Below are 26789 nucleotides of genomic sequence, written 5' to 3' on the forward strand. Positions count from 1 at the left end.
TGACTTGTGTTAGTTGAACCACAATTTGGTTGATGATTTATTATAGTCAAGAAACTGGCCAGGTGTGGTGACTCATGCCTGTAATCCCAGCACTTTGGGAGGCCGAGATGGGAGGATAGTTTGAGCTCTGGAATTTCAGACCAGCCTGGGAAGTATTGCAGGACCTTGTCTCTACTAAAAATTAAAAAAAAAATTAGGCAGGCATGGCGGCCTGCACCTATAGTCCTAGCTACTCAGGAGGCTGAGGCAGGAGGACTGCTTGAGCCCAGAAGATTGGGGCTGCAGTGAGCCATGATCACACCACTGCATGCCATCCTGGGTGACAGGGTGAGACCCCGTCTCAAAAAAAAAACAAAAACAAAAGAGGTGAAACCAACTGCCTAGAAACTTGTTTAAAATGCACAATTTTCTTTCTCTCTTCCTTCCTCTTTTCCTTTCTCCCTTCCTTCTTCTCTCTTTATCTCTCTTTCTTTCTGAGATAGAGTCTCACTCTGTCACCTAGGCTGGATTGCATCGGCACAATCACAGCTCACTGCAGCTTTGACCTCCTAGGTTCAAGTGATTCTCCTGCTTCAGCCTCCCGAGTAGCTGGGACTACAGGCATGTGCCACCATGCCCGGCTATTTTTTTTTTTTTTAATAGAGACAGAGTCTCCCTATATTGCCCAGGCTGGTCTCAAACTCCCAGACTCAAATAATCCTCTCGCCTCAGCCTCCCAAAGTGCTGCGATTACAGGCATGAGCCACAGTGCCCGGCCTCACACAACCACTTTCTAATTAAATAGCAATGGAGCTTATACCATGTCATTTTGAAATCAGAGACACGGTTGTGTGTTCCTTACCTTATCTGATTCAGTCATCTTAAAAACACAGAGCAGAAATCTTTCCCAACCACGCTTCTAGAACCCTTCACAGGAAAGTGACTGTCACTTAGCAAAACAAATACAAATGCTTAAAATTGCATCTTCACCTGTATTTGAGAAATGCTTAATTAAATATTGTTAAACAGTTTTCTTAACCATGGACTTACTATGTATTAATATGCAAGTGTGCCTGTAACTAAGAGATAAATAAGATAAGAAGCATTTCCTGAATTTATTCAACCAGAGAACCCCCAACCCAGTACAACTATGAACTTTTCACAAAACAGAGCTTGGAAAACATTTCTCTGAGGAAGGAGAGGGCTAGAAAGGGTTTTAGAGATAATTTCCATCACAGTTTCAAAGATAAGAAGTTTCAAAGCCAAAAATTTAGGGACTTGCCCAAGGCCAGCAGAGGATATATAAGGAGAACAATTCTCTTCTGCCTTGCAACATTTTGAATGGCTACAATAGGCCAACATGCTTGGCTCTGTTTGCAATTAAGGTATGACCGATAGTGATGCTGTCATACCCTGGTAACACAGATGCTGCTGTGTTCTTAGGCAAACAGGATACCTTACAACAGATTATGTTAAAAGACCTCGCCTAGGCCTGCTTTGCAATTACAGAATAGGAGACAAAGCTTACCACCATGTAATTTATGACAGGGCTGAGAGTGAAAAATAGCAGATATCAGTAACAAAACATTCAGAGGGCCTTGGCCTCATCTTTTAAACTAAGCAGAAGAGACAGAAACTTGAAGCAAATTGAATTCCACATGAAAAATGATTCCTTTGGGAAAGATAAAAACTAAATTTCTTAAAAGGTCAGATTCAATAAGGAAGAAGGAACTTCTAGACTTTATCTAGAAAGGCACAGGAAAAAAGTAATGATTTGGCATTTTCCCTGAACTTGTCTTCCAATTATATTCAATTATAAGCCCAAATCATTGGTCCCATCCCAAGCTCAGCTACACAACTTTGTTGGAGAGCAGTTTCCAGAACTATTAGGTTGGGGCAAAAGTCATTGTAGTTTTTGCCATTGAAAGTAATGGCAAAAAATGCAGTGACTTTTGTCCCAACCTAATAAAAGGAGTGTGCAGTTCACCACACACTTAAACAGAAAGCTTAACCTAGAAATGGTCCTTATAGCACACAACTACGTCCTCCGTGCTACTATTCATTCCAATTTCTGCTTATAATTTCCAGGTGGGTCCCGTGAAATTATTTTTGTGACTGGAAATGAAACTTCATGAGCTTTTCTGTTATCAACCCCTATTACATACGGTCCCTAAGTGCATTCCGCTTCTAATTATTCTTTTTATATGAAAAAACTCATGTAATCAAGAAACGTCTAGACTTTATCTAGAAAGGCACAGGAAAAAAGTAATGTTTGTCATTTTCCTGAACTTGTACGCCAATGATATTCAATTATAAGTCCAAATCATTGGTCCTATAAACTTCATAAACTGCAAAGCTTCATAAACTGCAAAGAGAATGGCCTCATTATTGTTCATAGCTCACATTGACCGAGGGCTCACTCTCTGTAGGCATTGAACAAAGATTCCCTCATTGATTTCTTATAACCCTCTAGGACAGGGACCATCATCATCTCCATTTTAAAGATGAGGCAATTAAAGAAAAGGTGAGAAGTTAAAGAAATTGCCCAAAGTCACTCCGCTAACAAGCAGTACAGTTGGGATTTGGACATAAGCAGCTAGAATCAGAGACTGTGCCCAGGATGCTAAAACTATTCTCAAGAATATTAAAACAGCTCTGGATGAATCAGTAATCAGAGAAGATGCCAAAGCCATTTTCATGCCTGAAGTAATGGTAGGGTGATATAAAAGACAAGTTCAGCAGTCCAAAAATTTAGCGTATACCCAAAGGCTGTTTATGCTTTTTCCAAAAAGTCTGAATACTCAAAGACTGTATGTGTGCAGGGAGGGGTTCTTATTACTGACGTCAGAAGAATCATTTTTCTGAGTCACATTCTGCTTTCAAGAGATTTTCCTGAATTAATCTCTTTCACAAAGACGGCTGATGGGTAGTCCCTGTCTCTACGGAGGCTGCAGAGAGGGAGGCCATCGTAGCAGGCTGCTTCTCTCACCTCATGGCTACTGTACAGGGCAGTTTATCAAGTTCAGGCAGAAGCTGCCATCCAGCATGTGCCAGACCAGGAAGAGGCAGAAGACCCAGCTTCGTGTCCTGGTCCTATCATCAGCTCACCAATGATCCTAGGCAAATCACCTGTCTTCCAAATCTGTAAAATGGGCCAATAATACCCATCCTATCTACCTTAGAATAAATGAAGATGACACAGTTCACCCACCATTTTTGTTTTTTGTATATTGGTTTTTTTTTTTTTTTTTGACAGAGTCTTACTCTGTTGCCCAGGCTGGAGTGCAGTGGCTCGATCTCGGCTCACTGCAGCCTCCACCTCCCGGGTTCAAGCCATTCTCATGCCTCAGCCTCCCGAGTAGCTGGGATTACAGGTGTGCACCACCACTCCCAGCTAATTTTTGTATTTTTATTAGCGACGGGGTTTCGCCATGTTAGCCCGGCTGGTCTTGAACTCCTGGTCTCAAGTGATCCACCTATCGTGGCCTCCCAAAGTGCTGGGATTATAGGTATGAGCCACCGCACCTGGCCGCACTTTTTCTGTTAATTCTTTTTCTTTTCCTTTCCTTGCCTCCTTCCTTCCCTTTTTTTTTCTCTTTATGATCAGTATCTTTCAAAAAAAGATTCGAGATGAAATTTCTAGAAAACTGGACTCTCTACATTCAACAATAAGCTGGACAGGGAAGAGTAGTGAGTACATGGGAATCCATTTCCTGACTTGATGCTTATCCTAATCACTGCTTGATGCTGCCCCTTAGCATCTGCCACCACCACCCCAAAATGGGGCTAACTTTTTATAGTTATTTAGTTTTAATTTCATAATCATAAACTTAACTCAACTCTTCAATTCAGCTAGGCATAGGGAACAAGGAAAACATGGAACCCAAAGGGAACTGCAGCAAGAGCACAAAGATTCTAGGATACAGCAAGCAAATGGGGTGGAGGGTGCTCTCCTGAGCTACAAAAGGAATGGTCTGGTGGTTAAGATAAAACACAAGTCAAACTTATTCAAGTTGTCCACAGTCAGCAATGGTGATTTTCTTGCTGGTCTTGCCATTCCTGGACCCAAAGCGCCCCGTGGCCTCCACAATATTTTTGCCTTCTTTCATCTTGCCAAAGACCACATGCTTGCCATCCAACCACTCACTCTTGGCAGTGCAGATGAAAAACTGGGAACCGTTTGTGTTGGGTCCAGCATTTGCCATGGACAAGATGCCAGGACCTGTATGCTTTAGGATGAAGTTCTCATCATCAAATTTCTCCCCATAGATGGACTTGCCACCAGTGCCATTATGGCGTGTGAAGTCACCACCCTGACACATAAACCCTGGAATAATTCTGTGAAAGCGGGAGCCCTTACAACCAAATCCTTTCTCTCCCATGCCCAGAACACGAAGATTTTCTGCTGTCTTTGGAACCTTGTCTGCAAACAGCTCAAAGGAGATGCAGCCCAAGGGCTCACCATTGATGGCAATGTTGAAGAACACCGTGGGATTGACTATGGCTGATACTACAGGGCTCCTGGCGGCGGCAGCATCTGCAAAAACCTATTTTTTTTTTTTTTTTTTTGAGATGGAGTCTTGCTCTGTTGCCCAAGCTGGAGTGCAGTGGTGCGATCTCAGCTCCCTGCAACCTCTGCCTCCCAGGTTCAAGTGATTCTCCCACCTCAGCCTCCCAAGGAGCTGAGACTACAGACATGCAACACTACACTCAGCTAATTTTTGTATTTTTAATAGAGACTGGGTTTCGCCATGTCGGCCAGGCTGGTCTCGAACTCCTGACCTCAACTGATCCTCCCGCCTTGGCCTCTCAAAGTACTGCAATTACAGGTGCGAGCCACCTCACCCGGCCCTGGCTAATATTTTTCAAATAGTTATTCTGAGTATAGTAAACATTTCTGACATGCATCTTTCAATTGTTCCTTCTAACAACCTTAGGAGATAAGGACAATTATGAATCCCTCTTTAAAAGATGAGAAAACTAAGCCTAAAGACAGTAATTTTTTTCAGAGTCACATCTTGTATGCAGAAGAGCACAGATTTGAACTCGGGTCTCTATGTCTTGATCTCTGTGCTATTATGAGACGCGATCAATGGCTCCACCTCAACATTCTCACAGCTTCTTCTTGTAGCTCTGCTGAAAGAATACACGTGGATGCCAATTAATTAATATCAATGCTGTTATTTGCATGAATTTTTTCATATAAACGAATAACTAGAAGCGGAATGCACTTAGTGGTATCCATAAAACAGTTTTTACATTTGCATACACAGCTAAGAAGTTTGCAGTGATGGACTTTCTATGTCTCTCTCCTCTCCCTTTTATCCATTTCATTCTGCCTCTCACTCCCTCCCAGTCTGCTATGTTAGAGAGGATTAAAATGCATGCTGTATTCCCTGCAAAAACAACAGGCATTTCTCTTTGGTGACTCATTTGATGCAAATAAGTTGCAGGAATCAGGGGATTCCACTCTTGGTGCCTTTGAAAAAGTTGTAATGATAAAGTCTAAAAGGAAACAAATTACTGCAGAACAAGGAGATTCTATGTTCTTTCATTGTAAACAGATGAAGCATTGGGTTAAATCATAATGACTTACTTTAGTGTGGATTTTTTATAACTTCCACATTCATTACCATTTTCATTTGGCACATGAGTGATACATGACCACAGCAATTGCAAAATATTCCACACATAGCTTCACCCCCAGAGAATGAAAGAGGATATTTATTGACTGTGCTATACCCAGAAGGCTACATTTAATACAGATTTTTGCTGTTGTGAAAGGGTAGGAAAACAGAATAAACACCTAGAAGACACATACCTGCCCAAGAAATGTTACTACATCATTGTCTCTCTCCTGCACTGTTCACTCAGTGTGTATTACTTCTAAGCTGTTCCACCACCTTCTCCATGGAAGCTTCATTCAAAGTCAGTGGGAAGAGAAAATATGCCATATTCTACTGAGAATAAGAATGCTACTCCAGATCATTGACTTCAATTCAGCTCTCCAGTTTAATTTGGGAGACTTCAAATTTATTTAACATTCTGTATTACCCTCTCTAGTTAACAATTCTGCTGACAGTAAAACATTCATACCTAGTCTCCAATGAAAGCAAGCATTTTATTGATGGTCTCAAGTGAACTAATTATTCCAAAGACTTTCAAAAAGACTTTCAAAGATTTCAAAGATTTCTGAAACTCTTCATGTCTTGTGTCTGCCTCCTTTCAACTTTTGTCTCTTCCAAGATTATTGCCTCAGCAAAGGAAGATGGGCTAGTCTGCTCAATACGCATCACAACATTACAGAGCTTGTCAAAAACAAACAAACAAACAAACAAAACCTTTCTACTCTGTTCCTTGCAATGATCTTCCATATCTCCCCAAAAAGCCTTTCCCCCTATCATCCCCAAAACAAGAAACTTCCAGTCACAAAAGTCTAAATTCAAAAGGATAAAGTATTTTTAATAATAGAGTAAAAAAACGGGTCAGGAGTGGTGGCTCATGGCTGTAATCCCAGCACTTTGGGAGGCCAAGGCAGGCAGATCACAAGGTCAAGAGTTTGAGACCAGCCTGGCCAATATGGTGAAACCTCGTCTCTACTAAAAATAAAAAAATTAGCCGGGCGTGGTGGCGGGTGCCTGTAGTCCCAGCTATTCGGGAGGCTGAGGCAGGAGAATTGCTTGAACCCGGGAGACAGAGATTGCAGTGAGCTGAGGTGGTGCCACTGCATTCCTGCCTGGGCAACAGAGCAAGACTCCATCTCACACACACACAAAAAAAATGCATTTAAACCTTGCAAAATAAATAAGTCAACACCAAGGACACCTTGCTGAATCATTTTAGGGTTTATAATAACCAGCCGCTGGAGTTAGAAACAAAACTGCCTTTAGCAAATACTCCTCCCTAACACTGGCTTTCTGAAACCCCATGTTTTATTCCTTTGAGTGCACAGGCACAGTGTGGAAGCAAAAGGGAGGCTTCCTATTATCTAGGCCAGCTGTTTTCTAGCTAACAGAAGAAGGAGGCTGTGTTGGGATCGGTGAGGGATGCAGCGCGGGGAAGGCAGAGAGTTGGTTCTGGGTCCGACTTCCACCAAAGAAAATTCAGCTCTTATGCTTTATTTTCTGGGCTTCCAGGTGAGCCTTCATCTGAAGAAAGGGTTCCATAGCTAAAAATAAACACACATGTTGAAAAATCCCCAACCTACCCAATCCTCTCATTTTAGAAAGGAGGAAAATGAAGGCCTGTGAGTGTAAGTGACTACAGCAAGTGAGAGAATGAGTAGCCAAGGCAGGAGTGGACCAGCCACAGGCTCTGAGCAACATGCTCTCATGCGTGCACTCTCTCCAGATCGCCAAGTACATTGCCCCTACAAGACATGTCCCTGTCATCCATCATAGGGTTCAGGTCTATCCCCTGCAGCTCTTCCTCGCACAGCGCACAGCCATATAAGCGCAGGCTTGCAGGGAGGGTGTTGTTGCTGATATAATTTTAAGCGTTTTTTCTTTCTTTCTTTTTATTTCTTTTTTTTTTTTCTTTCAGAAACAGGGTCTTGCTCTGTCACTCAGGCTGGAGTGCAGTTGCATGATCATAGCTCACTGTAACCTTGAACTCCCAGGCTCAAGTGATCCTCCCACCTCAGCCTCCCAAACAGCTAGGACACAGGCACATGCTACCATGCCTGGCTGATTTTAAAAAAACTTTTTTTTTTTATTTGGTAGAGATTGGGTTATTGCTGTGTTGCTCAGGCTGGTCTCGAGCTCCTGGCCTCAAGCCATCCTCCCGCCTTGCCCTCCCAAAGTGCTGGGATTACAGGCATGAGCCACCATGCGCAGTCTATTTTAATCATTTTTAAAGTACTAGACACAGAGGCCACAGGCAGAATAGTAGCAAAAGCCCTGCCTATGTAAGATGAAAAATAAAAATATTCTGAAGTTTTCAGAAGTCAGTACTCCAGAAGTAAATCAATAGAAAATAATATTCGGTTGATAAAAATTGAATTTATACTCAAATTGTGAAAGAAGCAGGTGGAAAGGATGTGAACACACCCTACAGGATCTGTCTGCTGGCTGTGACCTTCATTCTTACAGCCTTCACTCATAAGGTAGCAAACCACAGCTGAGCTGTGTGGGTTCTGGCCCGGGTGCCACTCTGAGAAAACATCACGGACTTCCTAGACTCTGCAGTCACCTGGGGTTGCATTCTGGATGAATGCCACAGTTGCTGGCTCCTGGAAGGGAGGCTCTACATTTTCTAAAATGTGACAAAAACCTAAAGGGGCATAACAAAAACTGGTAAGGGGGGTGCACTATGCCAGCTATCCCTGGGGATTCTCATTTACAAAAGGGCTCCTTTAAATAAACTCTTAAAATAGTCCTGGTTTACCACTCACTAGTTGGGTGATTTAGCAAGTTATTTTATCTATACGTATCTCCATATTCTCACCTGTAAGATGGGGATAATTATGATACCTACCTCATGGGATGTTGTGGAAATTTAAGGAAACAGTTCCTGATTCCTGACAAATATTAGTCATTATTGTTATTATTCTTTAAACAAGAAAAAAAAAGACATTAAGTACTAAATAGAGAGGCCAGGGGCAGGAAAGTAGCAAGAGCTGGGGAATTTGACATGAAAAGCCAAAATGAAATGTTTCTGAAGCTTAATGTAAGTTGATAGACAATAATAACTGGTTGATAAAAAGTGGAACTTACAGATTGGGATCATAGCTAGCTCTACCATCTTCTCTGGGACCTCGCCGCTCAAATCCCGGCCATTGAGTCGCAGCAGCGCCCTCACCTGGGAACTTCTTAGAAATGCAGAATGTCAGCACCCAACCCGGACTCTCCAGGTACTGAATCAGAATTCGCATTTAGACAAGATTTCCGGGGAATTTATGTGCATGTTACAGTTAGAGGAAGCCTGCTTGATGGTATGTACTGAGAGTTTAGCATTTGTAGGTCAAAGGAACAAGACCTCATTCTCTAGTTACATCTCCATTCATTATCCTAAATCTTACACTGCTTTCCATTAGCTAAATGGTCAACTAACCATCTGTTAAGCAGATGCCCCTTTAAGGGACAGCATAATACTTAAGTATCTAAAGCAACTAACTCATCTCTTGTTAGTAATTTCAATAATTTTAAAATATCATCATCAAGTGCTAACATTTATAGAGCCCTTAAAACATGCAGGAATCAACGTAAGGTGCTCTCCATATGTTCTCATTTAATACTCACACCCCCCACTGGTTACCCCATTACTATCCTCATTTTATAGAGGAGAGGACTGAGGCTCAGAGAGGCTACATCATTTTCTCAAGACCAAATTAAATGGGGGAAAGAAGGCCTTTTTGAAATCCATTCTCTTTCTACAAATTCAAACCCCACTCCCACAACATCAAAATAATGTATCTGTGCACTGGGGAGCAGCAATAATTATCCCCCTTTTCAGATAAGGAAAACTGAGACACAGAGAGCCAATGAATTATACAAAGTCACTGACCTGAAACTCAGGTTAGAACTGGGTCCATTACAATTCAACAACTTTTTCAAATTAAAGAATTCTGCTGCTAGAAATGGCAATGATAATGCAATGGCATTGGAGACAATGCCATGACATTTTATTTCTGTTGGAAATAAAACACATCCAACAGAAAGAAGGATTTCCATGTATGAAGCTTTGTACAACCAAACCAAGGCACCTCAAATTTTGATCTCTGATCGTAAGAGATTATTAGGATGTCAGTTTCTTTGGGAAAACAGAGTTTCCAGACTCTTATTGCCATCGCTACATCAATGTGGCAACTTATGCTTATCCACACATCTCAGCTAGCATCCTACATGACATTAGTTCTGCATGCCTGTGAAATTCTCCTAACTACAGCCTCCCTGATTTCCTCACTAGGTCTTTACCCAAGTTTGATATCCAAATAGTTTAGAACTTGGCAAGATGAGTCAAAAATCTTTCCTTGATAGCCCCAGTGTCTATGGAAAATCAGAGACACAGGTTTTAGGATCCAGTGATGAGGGCTCCTTGCCCAGCCTCCACCCAGGGAATGCCTCCCTCCTCCATCCCTGGAGAGGGCAGCAGGGAACAAAGCAGGATTTCTTGGCTAAAAATGCTATATTAGTTGCTAAGATGACAACAACAAAATACCACAGGCTCTAGAAGTCCAAGACCAAAATGATGGCAGGTTTTGTTTCTTCTAAGCCCTCTCTTCTTGCTTGCAGATGACAGCCCTCTTGCTGTGACCTCACATGGATGAGCTTCATTGCACAGATGTGTCTGGTCTCTCTGTCTCTGTGCCCAGATTTCCTCTTCTTATAAGGACACCATTTGATATGGTTTGGCTGTGTTCCCACCCAAATCTCATCTTGAATTATAGCTCCCATAATTCTCATGTGTTGTGGGAGGGACACAGTGGGAAATAATTGAATCATGGGGCAGATTCCCCCATACTGTTCTCATGGTAGTGAATAAGTCTCATGGGATCTGATGGTTTTATAAGGGGTTTCTCCTTTTGCTTGGCTCTCATTCTCTCTTGCCTGCCACCATGTAAGACATGCCTTTCACCTTCTGCCATGATTGTGAGGCCTCCCCAGTCACATGGAACTGTGAGTCCATTAAACCTCTTTTCCCTTATAAATTACCCAGTCTCGGGTATGTCTTTATCAGCAGTGTGAAAATGAACTAATATACCATTCATACTGGATTAGGCTATTTTAACTATATTACCTCTTTATAGATCCTGTCTCCAAATATAGTCACATCCTGAGATACTGGGAGTTAGGGCTGCAACATAGAAATTTGGGGGAGACATAATTCAACTCATAACAGATGCTGAACGGATCACTAAGTCCTAGGGCTATGCTGAGGCCTTCTGGTCCAGTCTGGGTTCAATAAGAACTAGAATTCACAGTAATCTGAATCTCTCGGCCTCATGACTCAGGACACTCTGGGGGAGGAAGGAAGAGAACAAAATTCCAGGTCAGACACAAAACACGCCCCTTCCCTTCTCATTTCTGCTCCATGGGATCAGAGAAAAACAATTCTCAGCCTCACTGTCCACCAACCCAACCCACCTTCCTTCCCACACTCCGCTCATCACAGCTTAAGTAAGGCCACTCTGGTTTTTTGAGAATTTAAGTGGCACTCATAAAACAGTCTGAGTCAGAGACACAACCAGTTACTCAAAAGTACAAACTAAAGAACTCAGATCTGGCAGCCTGCAAGGCTTCTCCTGCCCTGGGGCAAGTGGTGATCAGCCCTCAGGAGCTGGCACACGGTTTTCCGAGCAGCTGATCTGCCCAGCAGTAGGGGCTGGGGACCAGAGCCAGCCTCCGGGCCAGCCCACTCAGCCCGGGGCAGCGGCACCGTAAATGCCAGCGAGTAGGAGGGAGGAAAACCTGCACAGCGTGAACCTGTCAGGAGGTGCTCACTTCACACAGGGTGTGTGCCAATGGCTTCTAAAAACAAATTAGGTATTTGGGGTTTATAGGTATCCAAACCATGACACAATAGAAACAGAACAAGAGTGATATTTGCTGTTAAAAAGAAAACCTATGCCCATCAATAAATCCATTAACTTAGATAGCCCTAATTTTCAATTTTAGTAATCTAGCTATTCCTCATATCATCAAGTTTTAAACTTGGTTCTCAAAACCTTCTCATATTAATATAAAATTATATCATCTTCCTTAGGGTTTTAAAAGATCATTTTGCCATTTCATTTGGTATGTGATAAATAAGTGCTTTAAAGTAATGATTTTAAATCAATGTATTATTGAATATACTGAAGATTACATTTTAGAGATCTCTTGTGGTTGCAAACTAATACAACTATAGAGGAAAATTACACCAGCAAAAAGACAGAAGGAAACATTAATCCCCCACATAGAAATCTCTGTATTAATCCCCCTATTAGTCAATTAACATATACCAAAAAAAAGAATCACTAAGACATTTAAGGAAAACAAAAGCACAAAATTGGACCAAGATGAATACACAAACACATGATTCTAGAGAAAATAGATAATTTAAGCAACAGAAGAAAAGAACTAAATAAAAATTCAAATTGATATCCTCTAAGGCATTTGAGAACAAACTGTATCCATGAAGCTAATCCGGGAAAAAATTAAAAGAGCAATCAGAGAAAAAGAGAGTTTACAGAAATAAAAAAATAATAATTATGAAAATAAAAAGAAATGCAACAGACAGGCCAGAAAACAAAATGTCAAGAAATTCTCCCATAAAGTAGAGCAAAATAAAGGAGATTAAAAATGTAAAAAAAAAATAAAAAGAATTAAGAGATATGGAAGAGGTCCAATATCTATTGAATAGGAGTTCCAAAAAGAGAGGACAAAGAAAGTAAAGCAGAGAAACTGAAAAAAACAGAATTCTCCAGTCCTGAAGGAAGACACAAGTTTCAGAATGAAAGAACAAACTAAGTGCTGGACAGGATGAAGAAAAATGACAAAATAGCTAGACATACACTGGTGTAATTTTAGAACTCTGAACATACAGAGAACACCCTAAAAGCTATCAGATACCAGTTCAGGTTACCAAGAAGGGAAAAGGACTCAGGCTACCATGAGGCTTGGCAGTCACTGTGAAGTCAGAAGAAAACAATTCAGCATGTGGAGAAAATAAGAAATTTTCAGACAGGGAAGGATTCCACTTACCTCTTATGCACCCTTACTGAAAAAAATTACTTGAAGACTGACTCACACAGGAGAAAAAACTAATTCCCAAAAAGAAAACTGCAGATTCCAAGAAAATGTGGAATTCATTTAGAAATAAAATGGGATTAGGGGGAATCCCACAATGACAGCTATATAATAGATCTAGAAGCCAGTGAGTCCAAATTAGAAGATAGAGTCTCCAAGAAAACATCTTCAAGAAAGTAGATTTCATTCAACAAGTTATGATTCAGAGCCTGGACGATCTTAGTAATGCTATTAATAAATTCATTTTGCTTAGCAAAAAAAAAAAAAAAAAAAGAATTGGAATTAAAAGCTTTATGTAAATTAAAAATCTGTATAAAAAACCATAATCTAAATATGAAGCAAACTAAAGAGTCATAAAATTTTGAGAAAAAAAGGAGGTTGTTGGAAAAGGGCCCTTGGATGATGCTTTAATAATGCTTAAACATGTACTTTGAGCAAGACAGATTTAATGCTCAGAATAATTCCTTCTCTAAGGGTCCAGTCACAGTATCTGCTTCTGCAGTGAAGAATATTTGCATAATTTTAATGTTACAGATAATTTATATCGGTTTTCAGCTCTAAAAATCAACTTATAATAAAAAAGAAAGCATAAAAGTTAGATTTAAAATACATAAACCTTGACAATGTAAAAGTAAGGTGTCTTCTGACAGCAGTCAGAAGACAGAAAGTGTGGGTAGGAGAAGAGAAGTGAGGTGGAAGGGTGATAATGTCCTCATTCTACCTAATAGGGGTAAGAAGGTATTATGTAGAGTCAGATAAAAAATAACAGTATATTACTTAGAGTTATAAAATGGCTCTATATCAATGGTAGATTTAAAACTAATAAAACTCTGGAAGTGAACATTAAAACCAATTGAGAGACATTGTTGAAATAAATATAAATCCAAACATATTATTTAGAATTATAGTATTACTATCCAGAAGTAAAAAGTAAACTTTTATAAACAGTTATGTCTGCTATAAAAGGGCAGCCCAAAGGATCCTTGTGGTGATGAAACTGTTGTATATCTTGACTGAATTGGTGTCAATATACTGGTTGTGATATCATACCACAGTATTGCAAGATGTTGCCCCAATCCATGAGAGAATTAAGCAAAAAGTTATTTTAATGATTCTATTCTTTGTTTTTTTTTTCAGATGGGGTCTCACTATGTTGTCCAAGCTGGTCTTTGAACTCCTGGACTCAAGCGATCCTCCCACCTCAGCCTCCCAAGTTGCTGGGATTATAGGCACAAGTCACCACATCCAACCTGTGACTCTACTCTTGATTCTACCAAAGAAGTCTAACAAGCTAATACATTTCCAGATGCATAAGCAATAAGTTAATTCATTACATATGAAGGATGCATTCGAGCATTATGGATTACTTCTCTTGTAAAACCTCACTGAGAGAGAATGATCTACATAGAACACTACAAATAATCACTGAGGTAAATTAAAGAAAACCTAAATTAGTAAAGATATATATCATGTCTATGGATTATAAGTTTCAATATATAAGATCCTTATTTCTCTGAAATTAATTCATGAATTCAATGTAACCCTAATAATATTCTCAGCAGGTGTTTTAGATAAAAGTTGACAAACTGGTTTTAAAATAGACATGAAAATGTAAAGGGCCTAGGATTGCCAAAAACAATTAAAACACACACACACACACACACTCACACTCAAAGTTGGAGAACTTACTCTACATGGCATAATTAAGATGATGTAGTACTGCCATAATGAAAGACAAATTAATCATTGAAACAGAATAGGAATTCCAGAAACAGATCTACACTTACAAATGATTGACTGGTTCTTTGCAAAGGCCCCAGTGCAATTCAATGAGGAAGGGAATCTTTTCAACAAATGAGGCTGGAACAATTATATATCCCTGTGAAAAAAAAAATTAACCTCAACCCCTACCTCACACCATACACAAAATTATTTTGAGAGGAATCATAGATGTAAACTTAAAATCTAAATCTATAATAGTGTCATAAAAATATAGAATACCTTTGATATCCTGGGATTAGGCAAAAACTCCTTGGATAGGATAATAAAATCACAAAAATGTATAAAAATTGATACATTAAACTTCACCAAAATTAAACACTCCATTCATCAAAAGACACTATTAAGAAAATAAACAGGCAAACCTCAGGCTGGGAGAAAAGTATATGCAAAACATAAAGCAGACATATAACCTGTATTTAGAATACATTAAAAAAAAAACTCCTACAACTCAATAAGAAAAATAATACAGGTTAAAAACAGAGGGGTAGAGAGACTTGAATAGATACTTCACAAGGTTAGATATGCAAATGACCATTATCCACATTAAAAAGTTCTCAAATAATTAGCCATGAGGTAAATGCAAAGTAAAATCACAACAAGATATCACCATGCCAAATTAAAATACCAAATATTGGTGAGGATGTGAGACAACTGTAACTCTAATACATTTCTAGTGAGAATATAAAATGGTTACAACAGGTTTTGAAAAATGTTTGACAATTTTTCTTATTATAAATATACACCTACCCTCCGACCTAGCAATTCCACATCTAGATCTTTTACCAAGAGAAATGAAAACATAAATCCACAAAAAAGACTTTTCCAAGAATGTTCACAGCAGCTTTATTCATATTAGTAAATAGCTATAAACAACAAGAATGTCCATCAATAGAATGGATAATCAAATTGTGATATACCTATATAATGGAATATTACTCAGCAATAAAAAGGAATGAACTACTCCCATACACAACAAAATGGAGGCATCACACAGACCTTACACTGAGTGGAAAAAGCCTTACACGAAACAGTGCATAGTATATAAGTCCATTTATGTGAAGTTCTAGAAAAGGCTAATCTAATTAGGACCTTGATTGTCTGGGAGTGAGAGGATTCACTGACAAAGAACACAAGAGAATTTCTGGAGATATGAAAATATTCAATATTGTGATAGAGGTCTATGGGTGACATAGGTGTATCTATCTGTAAAACTTCTATAGCCAAGATTCATACATTTCAATGTATGTCAATTATACCTTAAAAACAACTGTTAAAAATAAGAGAGGGTGTAGAAATTTAGAAAAAATAAGAATGGCAGAGTGTTGAAGCTGGGCGATGGGTACTTGAGGTTCATTATACTATTTTTTTATTGTTTATCATAGAAATACTCAAACATATGCAAAGTAAAAAATGTACACTGAATTTTAACTATGCATTACAGCAACATGACCAGATGTTTAGAATTCTAATAGTTTGGGCTTAAAAAATTCAGCTGGTTGATTTTCATTACTTTAAGTCTTTATGAATAGTAAGCTAAAACATAAGATTTCAGTTGTCTATTTGCAAATATTTTCTCTATAAATACCACATTGCAAGTGAAAGCCTATATTGCTAATAACGAAAAAGACAATCATTAATACATGATCTTTAAAAAATGTTGGCTTTTGAAATACTACAGATATTCTAATGAGTTGCAGAATTTTAATGAGATGAGTGAAACATACAAATCTGGAGAAGATCAACTTGAGAATAAGAATTTGCAGAATTAAAACAATTTCAACGATAAAAGTGATTTATTTGTATTTTAACATCAGTGTTTTTTTGTTTCTTGTCATTAATCACTGGTCTATCATGATTATACACTGAACAATATATAAGTAAGAACACTTTTTTTTTTTTTATTTTTTGAGATGAAGTCTCGCTCTGTCGCCCAGGCTGGAGTGCAGCGGCGCGATCTCGGCTCACTGCAAGCTCCGCCTCCCGGGTTCACGCCATTCTCTTGCCTCAGCCTCCTGAGTAGCTGGGAATACAGGCGCCCGCCACCACGCCCGGCTAATTTTTTGTATTTTTAGTAGAGACGGGGTTTCACTGTAGTCTCGATCTCCTGACCTCGTGATCTGCCCGCCTCAGCCTCCCAAAGTGCTGGGATTACAAGCGTGAGCCAATATTTTTTAATGACATAACACATCATAGCTAGAATTATTCATATAAATAATAAATCAACTCCACCAATCATAATATACTTTCCCTCGCTAGACATTTAGAAGCTCTCATTTGTTCTTAAAAAGAAAAATATTTAAATAATTATTTTATTTGTTGATGTTTTCAAATAGAAAGTATATTAGAAACCACTGTCCCTTTCAAATACATAAACTTCGGGAGTACCTAGATGAATTAACTCAGACATTTGGAAACCTCTTAATAGGAAAATTCTACACTACATATAATTTTTGCTGAATAAAACTTAATAGTTTTGATACATGGAATCGCCTTTGTAAAATACTCTGAGTTTTACAGCCTTAGACATAAATAAACAAAATGAAACTGTCTATGTTCCTTCAGTTTGGAATGCCCTTCATACTCTTACAGACATCCTCTCCATCCATTGATCAAAAGAATTTTAATTACCTTCAACACTCATCTCAAAGGTTACTTTTTCCTTGAATCCCTTCTAATTACTAGTCCGAATGCATCACCCTACTCTGCTGCCACAGCAGCTTATCTAACCTTGACTATGGCATGTTCGTCTTACGGGAGTATTTGTCTGTGTGTGTGCCTTCCAGCAGGTCCCTGTTTTTAGTTTAGTAGAGGTGAAGTAAATGGTAGGCATAATTGTACCCATTTTACAGATGAGAAACCAGAGACTGAAAAAGGTGAAATAACTTCCTCTAAGATCACTTCACCTACAGTGGCAGCACCAGGATCCCAGTACAAGGTGCCCACCTCTCCAGCCCATTCTCTTAAAGACTACAAGTGGCACTGCCTTCAGGAACACCTCAGGAGGTCAGCATTCAGTCATCTTCAATGCCTCCAATGCACCCGGTCTGTGCTCCACACATTACATGCTCTATAAATGCTTTTTGGCCTTTGTTTACATTATGTACTGTGAGAATAAGATATTCATTTAAAATAGTTTATCAGTTCATTCATCTGAACAGAGCCCAGAAGGGTCGCAGATAGAGGCTGGGGGCACAGAACACTACCACCCTCTACTGGAGAATCAGTTTCTTACAGGAAACATTCACGTTTCTCACTACACGTGAGCTTCACTCCTTTTCAGCATCAATGTAAAGGAGTGAATGTACTCACTAAATCTTTATCCCGGGAAAAATGTGTGGATTCTCTTTGTGGAAATAATATGCAAAGTGTAAACTGACATGCCCAGGAGTGCCAGAAATAAAGATACTGGACTTACGCTCTCATGAAACAGGAATCACTTTTTATTTTCTTTATTTTCTTTTCATTGGTGTGGTTAGATCAACATGGAGTGACTTTTGAATAATACAGAGAACCTATGTCTAAATTCAGCCGGCCACCTGCCAACATAATTTATTTGGCATTTGTGTGATTAGGCTTTGCTAGTTAGTGACTCGAACAATCTCTCTCTCTCTCTCTCTGACACTCTATCTGTCTCTCTCTCTCGCTCTCTCTCTCTATATATATATATCTCACGTGCGCGCGTTACATCTGTGAGGTATCTTGGAATAACAAGAGCCTAAATTGTTATCACATAAACTATTAAAATGTAACTGCACAGTGGTCTCAGTAGAACATTTTCATAAATGGGGATTATCTATAAATCTGCTTTGGCCGGCTACTAAGCCAGAATTTAGTAAGAGTATTATATATTGGCAGAGATTTCCCAATGCCCAGTTTCAAGCTTTCCTTAAATTGGTTATAGCTCATTTATGCTTCATATCACTTTCTATAAAGTGATTCGCAGCCAAAGCCTGGCTTTGGTCATTCTAAGGGGGGTGGGGGTGGGGAGAAAGAGAAAACGGGCAGAGCAAATGTCTCTCCCTTCCTGGGAGGCTGTGGGGTCCAAGGCCTTTTCTCTGGCATGCATGGGAGTGTGAAAGTCCTCTCTGTTATAGGGTATTGCTACAAAGAGAATCCACAGATTGTTTCCAAGGATAAAGATTTAGTGGATCATTGACTCTAATAAGGCATCAAGCCCAACTTCAGTGCATTCTGATTCTCAAAGACAAACTCATGAATAGTTCATCAGCTTAAGGAGAAAGACTACTTTAGAATTCCCTTCATGTATACCAGTCTTAAGACATTTTCAAAGGATTCTGTAGTCATGCCCCAAATTTCCAAACCCATGGCTGTGCCTTGACATGGTGAGGTTTAAGAAAGGGAAGTTCGAGTTCTTTTTTTTTCATTAGCATCAGGTCTAGTTCTTAGACTAAGCAAGTGTGGAGTCAGCTCCAAGAGGGGCCTGAGAAGTATCTGTTCAAGCTCCAACCCCAGGTAAAAGTGTACTTAAACTATCTTAGATATTAGGATATTTAAGACTTCTAGGGAAGAGCATAGGACATTTTTAAATGCTAAAACACAAGAAGTACGAAGAATTCTGACTTGACTAGAACCAACCAGTGTGAGGCATATTTTAAAGCAGTTACTAAAATAAAGTGTATTGATAAAGACTTGAGGTTAGGATACAAAACCCATAATAGTTGCTGGGCATAATCCCATATCCTAAAGTGAAACATGGGCACCCACAGGGATCTTGCCATGGCTCATGAAGGGATAGGTCACCAGTGGGCAGGATGCAAATGAAGAGGGCAAGGCGAAGACCTCAAACAGTGGAATCTGGAGGGGATGTTCTGAAAGCCACAGTTCGCAGAGGCTTGACATAACGAGTAAGGATGAAGGAAATGGGAAATGGAGATGGTTTGGGGATGGGCAAACACAGGAGACTGACAGAAAATACAAGAAGTCATTCATTCAACAAAAATCTACTCAGACCCTTGGTGAGAAAGGCTGGGCACCATGATAGGCACAAAAACTAAAGCAGTCTCTCTAAAATTCAGTGCAATGCCAAAGCAGAAAAGGTTAAGAAACTGTATCCCTACCTTCCAAAGGAAGTTATGTAAGATATTTTCATCAACAAAGACAACTTCAATAGAGAAAATCATAACAAAAAATTGAAATTTGATGATATATCTTGTTTTATGTGGAGAAGACTACAGTGCAAGGACAGAGTAGCGAAGTGGGAGTATGGATCAAATTACTTGTTAATACATTTCACCAGGTTAATTCCCAAGACAAATAGGCAACAGATCAGGTTTATCCTGAAACCTCTAATACAAGGCAGTCATCATTCTTACCCTAAAGAACTGGATCCTTTGAAAAATCACCAAGTCAAACTCAGATCTTTAAACCTCAATCTCAAGTGCAAGAAAGACTACAATCCTTCTTGATGACAATCTCAGAATCTGACAACCATGCAAGAAGAATCTGTTGAGTATCTGCTGTGTAAAAAACAGTAAGATATAATTAGAGAAGGAGAAGGGAAAACTACATACAAATCAGTATAGCAAAGGCCAAGAGTTGGGAAGACTTTGGGAGTTCAACTGATTTAGGCACAAGTCCTCTTCCTAGGACAGACTTTGTAGCATTCTTTCACAAGGTTCATTTTATCACCCAAGTTACATAAACGATATTGAATTAACAGGAGTAGTACCAGCTCATCATCAGCTGATTGTCAAAGTTTTGTGGAATATGCTTATCAATAAATAAATCCTAAACTACGAGTTATTCTCACAAATTTCTGCTGGCAATGATGATACCAAAATTGACCCTGAGAAAGAAATTAATGCACAGTCCACATGCTGGAAGCACAAACAATAGACAACTATAAATCCCAGCACCAAATTTTTCCCTGGAGGCGGATGCCAGGTATGATTTAAGAGTCTGAAGGCGGAGAGAGAACTACATATTTCTCTCTCTCCACACCAATGTAATGAAGCCTGAGGCTAAAGACGTCCACAGCAACTGCTGAATTATAATCTGTGGAAGCAGGGTTACAAGAGATAACCTTTCAGGGCAATATTTTCCTAAAAGCTGAGAACTTGTTTTGTTGTTTTTGTTACATCCCCCAAGGGGTTTCATAATCCTAATACTCATTTCTTATAATGAGAACGGCCTGCTACTGTGATTCATTATGTTTCAGTTTTCTTCTACTTTAAAAAAAAAATTAAGCCCTGCCCAGTCCTAAAGAAAACCAAAACAACCTCTCCCGAAACTTACAGGGAGCCTGGAAGGCATCATTAATACACTTTCAGGCATACAGAATGGTGTATTGTAGACCAGCATTGTCAATGGAAATAGAATGTGATATACAAATAATGTAATTTAAATTTGTCTAGTAACTACATTAGAAAGGTAAAAAGAAACAGGTAAAATTAATTTTAAGATTTTTAAGATTTTTATTTAACTTAATATATCAAAAATACTATCATTTCAAATGTGCTCAATGACCACATGTGATGAGTGACTACCATACATACAGTGCAATTAGAGACCATCATATCCCAAAGTTCTCCAGTAAGGGTTCAGTTTTTCGTTGTTGTTGCTGTTGATGGAGTCTCGCACTGTCACCCAAGATGGAGTGCAGTGGTGCAATCTCAGCTCACTGCAATCTCCGCCTCCCAGGTTCAAGCGATTCTCCAGCCTCAGCCTTCCAAGTAGCTGGGACTACAGGCGCACACCACCACACTCAGCTAATTTTAAAATTTTTAATAGAGACAAAGTTTCACCATGATGGCCAGGCTGGTCTTGAATTCCTGACCTCAAGTGATATGTCTGCCTTGGCCTCCCAAAGTGCTGGGATGACAGGCGTAAGCCACCACACCTGGGCCAGTTTTGTTTTAATGACAAATTTGCTAAACCATCAATCCCACTGCTCCTGGCTTCCTGAGTACTAGTCATAAAAAACTAATTACCGGCCGGGCACGGTGGCTCACACTTACAATCCCAACACTTTGGGAGGCCGTGGTGGGTGGATCACTTAAGGCCAGGAATTCAAGACCAGCCTGGCCAACATGGTGAAAACACTGTCTCTACTAAAAATACAAAAATTAGCCAGGCGTGGTGGCGGGTGCCTGTCATCCCAGCTACTTGGCAGGCTGAGGCAGGAGAATCACTTGAACATGGGAGACAGAGGTTGCAGTGAGCGGAGATTGCACCATTGCACTCTAGCCTGGGCGACAAGAGCAAAACTCCATCTCAAAACAAACAAACAACAACAACAACAAAAAAAAAAACCTAATTACCAACAGTTTTCAATTTTGTACTAAGCCTTTATGCTAACCGCTGTTTTTCAAAGCCTGTCCTGGTGGCAGATCTTTTATTTGTTTACATGTGGTGCTGCAGACAAAACAGGTGCAACTCAACGGTCTTGATGATGGAAAACCTTGTTAAAACCAACCTTAGTCACTAAGGAAAAGAGCGTTTAAAAAAGGAGCCCCCATGAGAACGATGGCAAGCGTGAAATGCATGCCGAGCTACCTCTAGACAAAGTGATCCAGCTTCTGGTACATTCTGAAACAAAACGACCTCAACAGGCACCATTCCAAGGCTGTAATTATGATGGCAACACAGCTACACCCTCTGAAGGCCATCATGAATCTCTTGGCCTAAGAAAAATAGCCGCTGTTTCCCTGAAAGAGCTTCCTCCAGTCCTCTCCAGGCTACTTCTGCCACAGAAAAAGGAGTGTCCCAGTTCCCTCCTCCCTGCTTGGCAAGGAGCATGGAGGAAGGGACAGGGACCCTCCTTCCATGGGACCCCAAAACTATGTGGGCATGGTAACTAGAGGTAGACATGACACCCGTGAAAGTAAGTTGTGTATTTCTGGCAAAAGAAAGGAGCAAGGGGGGTAGAGGGGAAAAAATGGGGAGAATAAGAAGACAACAAAAGGAAAGCAAATGAACTGAGTAATTTTTAAAGGAGCTGCTATTCTCCATCTATATTTGGGGGATAAAAGCAAAGTTAAGAAAGAGGAAAGAAGAGCAGAGAAAATAACCAACTGAATAATAAAATCTACGTATCCTAAAAGTCAATTCTAGGTGATAAAATCCAGGGTCAGTTTTTTAATGCTTGATAAACTTTGCACAAAGCTGATCATACTTAATGTTCAGGGACCCCCTTCAAAGTCCTCATCTTTATCCACATGGCCATAGGTTTGTAAAATCTGTACCAAAAAGTGATATTTTAGTCACCATCTTTTAAGACTACCATGTCTTTCCATTTTGACCTTCCCTCTTGCAGGTCAGCATTGGAATGGCACTGGTATTGGTACTTTTTGAGAAGTATTTTTTAAGAACTTGGCTAAGGGGAAGTTGATTAGGGCTATATTTAGTTTTAGCTTTCATGGACCACATGTATGGCTGTATGGTCACTTCCCTGCATAGTTAAGTTACTGCTAGCTATTACTGCAAATTGTGGAAATGATTTCCAGAAACTTTTACTATTTACTATGGTGACTCATCTAGAGTCATGATATGGAAATGCAAGACCAGAAGCCATGCCGTGATAGGAATGTGTTCCTTAGCACCCAACACTGGAGTTAGATGGGAATGTGTTCCTTAGCACCCAACACTGGAGTTTGTTACGTAGTGGAAGAGAAACAAGGTTTGAATCGTATAAAGCAGAAAGCTGGTTTACAGAAAAATCTTCCAGCCATCAGACCTGTAATATTAGGAGCAGAGAATCCTGTTTTCATCAACATAGAGTCAAAACGGAAGTTCTCTCCTGTCATAAATATGCTTAAAACAGTTATAATTATAAATGCACCATATACATTTTTAATGGCCACCATGTGAAATGGAGATGATCAAAATTCCTATATTTTGATCTAAAATTCCTATATATGATCTAAAACTGTAGCAGTGAGTACACTTGTGTATGAGATTGTTTTATGTAAACCAGCTACCAAAAATAAAAGATAAATTTCAATAAACTATGCTAGAGGAAAGACGAAAGGTTCTTTTCTCTACATAGAAAAAACTACAAAGTTATTGTCATATGAAGAGGCAATCAAGGACTATGCTGTCAAAAATGTAGCAGGGAAAATATTATACAGGTACGTCGAACATGTTTATTAATCAGCTGCTTGTTAGTTTTCTGTATTTTATGATATTTAGGAATTACCACTTTTGAAATGTTGTCATTTGTTGTGACTTTTTTCCCTTCCTAAATATTCACTTTGATGTCTAACTTTGTGTTCATAATTTTTTATGCTTTTTCTAAACAGGGTTCTCAAACTTACGTAAGCCTCAGGGTCCATAAAACCTTGACTTTCCCCTAATCTGTGATAATAACTACATATACCACCACCCCCACCATGTGCACACATGTGTACACACACATATTTACTTGGGCAAGAGTTGTCATGCAACTAAAATCTCCTATTCTTTGAAGTAAATGGTTACTCAGGTCCAAGATTTCCACTGGACTTGCTATCCACTTCTTTTACAGCTCAACTGCCCAACAGATCCAGAGTTAGAGTGACTCAGTAGGGCTTTGGCAACTATCAGAATTGTATTACAATGCAATCTTTACCAGCCTCGGCAACATGGTGAAATCCCATTGTATTAATCTGTTCTCACACTGCTAATAAAGACATACCCAAAATTGGGTAATTTTAAAGGAAAGAGGTTTAATTGACTCACAGTTCGATAGGGCTGGGGAAGCCTCACAATCATGGCAGAAGAGCAAGGGATATCTTACATGGTGGCAGGCAAGACAGAATGAGAGACAAGCGAAAGGGGAAACCCCTTATAAAACCATCAGATCTCATGAGACTTATTCACTACCACAAGAACAGTATGGGAGAAACCATCCCCATATTAAATTATCTCCCACCAGGTTCCTCCCACAACATGTGCAAATTATGGGAGCTACAATTCAAGATGAGATTTGGGTGGGAACGCAGCCAAACCATATCACCCATCTCTACTAAAAATATAAAAATTAAACAGGCTTGGTGGCTTGCACTTGTAGTCCCAGCTACTTGGGAGCTGGGGTGGGAGGATTGCTTGAGCACAGGAGGTCAAGGCTGCAATAAGCCATGATGGTGCCACTGCACTCCAGCCTGGGCGACAGAGCCCACTGTGTCTCAAAAAATAAATAAAAATAAAATAAAGCAATCTTCACAGAACACATATTTTGGCTTTCCAGAAAGAAACACAAGGGACCATATTTGCACACTAAGTATTTGTGTTCCATTCTATCAGTAGAAAAGGCAAGGCTTTGGAGCATTTCCTTATCCCTCACGCATTCCAAAATCCCAAAGACATCTGATGGGTTCCACTCAAAGATGACCTATAAGCTCATGCTGGTTTATATGTGGGCCTAAGAAGGCCACTCCATGACTAGGACAATGTTCAGGATATTCCTACTCTTTTGAAGAATCTGTTGTCCCTGTATGTCTTCTGTTTCTGTCTGAGGATCTATGTTTTCCCCTATCAATCACAAGAACAAAAGAAGCAAAAGTCATCTTATTTCTGGTTGTTACACGTAAGGAACGGAATGGCTTCTGCTTTCCAGGCTCCCATTAGAAATTGTGTTTCACTAGGGGTTTGCATCATTTTCTTTTGCCATTTGTCTGCAGTCATCCCACTTCAACTTACCAAGAGCCCTCCTGTTGCTATACAGTGGCTTTTATAGGGTGCTGGGTATGTCTCAGAGCCTCTTCATCCATAACCTTCCCTTGTCTTTTGATGTTCAGTTTCCATGGTGACAGTGTTAAGACCATTGAGAAGCCAACTGTAAAGCTTACGATAGACCCAAATCTCACAGTCACAGACACCACTCTAACACCAGGCGTGCCAGCCCCCACGCTAAACCTGCATATCAGCCAGAGTCTTGGCAGGTGACAGATGTTACAATCAAACTGGAGAACTTGAAAAAGGTTTAACAAAGGGGATATTTACAAAGGTGTGGTCAGGGTTCAGGTAAACCCACAAGGGGCATGCACTACCCTGAGCCAGCAACAGTGGGGAGCTATTGCTTAGCCCTAGGCCTAAAGAGGCAAGGGGTGGAGTCGAAGCTAGAACCTGAAGTCAGTAGCTGAGTGGAGAGGGAGGGGGGCTTGTCAGGACCTGTGGCCTTTCATAGACAGACAACCAACGGTGACCTGGTAGAGAAGGAGTCCAGGGAATAAATACCCCAACCACATTCTCCTCCCACCCTCAGATATCCTGCTAAGTGCCCCCCGCACAAACTGGGCCCAACTTGAAGCAGAAGTCAAGGGAGCCGTTGCTGTAGCCATCGGGGTTAGTCTCTAGGAGCACAGCAGGGCAAAGGGTGGAGAATGGAATCGGAGGAGCATGTGGAAAATATTCAGCATATCCTGCCTGTGGGTCCCCAGGGTGACAGGGAAAAGATTTTCATTACAAAGTATATTAATGGCTGGGCTCGGTGACTCACACCTGTAATCCCAGCACTTTGGGAGGCCAAGGTGGTTGGATCATTTGAGGTCTGGAGTTCAACACCAGTCTGGCCAACATGGTGAAACCTGATCTCTACTGAAAATACAAAAATTAGCCAGGCATGGTGGTGGGCACCTGTAATCCTAGCTACTCGTGAGACTGAGGCAGGAGAATCACTTGAACCCAGGAGGCAGGGGCTGCAATGAGCCGAGATCACGCCACTGCACTCCAGCCTGGGTGACAGAGCGAGACTCTTGTCTCAAAAAAAAAAAAAAAAAAAAAGTACATGAATGCTATAATTAAAAGCCATAGTAGTTCCTTCATAAGACCTGAAAATTACAATATAGAGATAAAAGATGGTTTTCAAGCCAACATAATAAATGCATAAGAAGAAATTTAGGAACAAAAAAGACAACAGCCTATTATGGGCTACCCTCAGTTACATTAGCTGTATTTATCCAAGGTCACCTCCTATTTACCCAGCTCCCCGAAGCCATGCTGGCTTTCTTGGTTTGGTTTTCCTCTTCGTTGTCACCATATTGTGAGACATGCCTGCTAAGTGGATGGAAGAATTAGTTGACAGTCTGAGGCTACTAGTGAAAACTTTCAGTGGTATGTAGAACAACTCTGGTACAAAATGATCTATGACATGGGAATATTTGGAGTTTCTTCAAGTAATGTTGAACCTGCTCAGCAAAACTGTCAATGATTTTCTATAATTACTTCTTATTGATTACAAATAAAACCGTAGGGCAATGGATTGCCCCGACTTAGAGCTCCATCCATTAATGAAACACGCATCTTCATGGCCAGGCACAGTGGCTCACACATGTAGTCCTAGCTACTCAGGAGGACAAGATG

At 40.0% G+C, this 26789-nt stretch overlaps 2 protein-coding genes across 2 annotated transcripts in view; both read right to left on the reverse strand.

The window, feature by feature from the left end:
• Nucleotides 1-26789, reverse strand: part of ABLIM1 (actin binding LIM protein 1) — a 329600-nt gene that overhangs the window by 247679 nt on the left and 55132 nt on the right. The window lies entirely within an intron of this gene.
• Nucleotides 2187-4928, reverse strand: LOC100980117 (peptidyl-prolyl cis-trans isomerase A-like). The gene has a single exon (XM_055092321.2). The coding sequence runs from the start codon at nt 4359-4361 to the stop codon at nt 3984-3986; it is 378 nt and encodes a 125-aa protein (XP_054948296.1). The 5' UTR covers nt 4362-4928; the 3' UTR covers nt 2187-3983.

Source organism: Pan paniscus, chromosome 8 (genome assembly GCF_029289425.2).
Source record: "Pan paniscus chromosome 8, NHGRI_mPanPan1-v2.0_pri, whole genome shotgun sequence".
In the NCBI taxonomy this organism is placed as follows: Eukaryota; Metazoa; Chordata; class Mammalia; order Primates; family Hominidae; genus Pan; species Pan paniscus.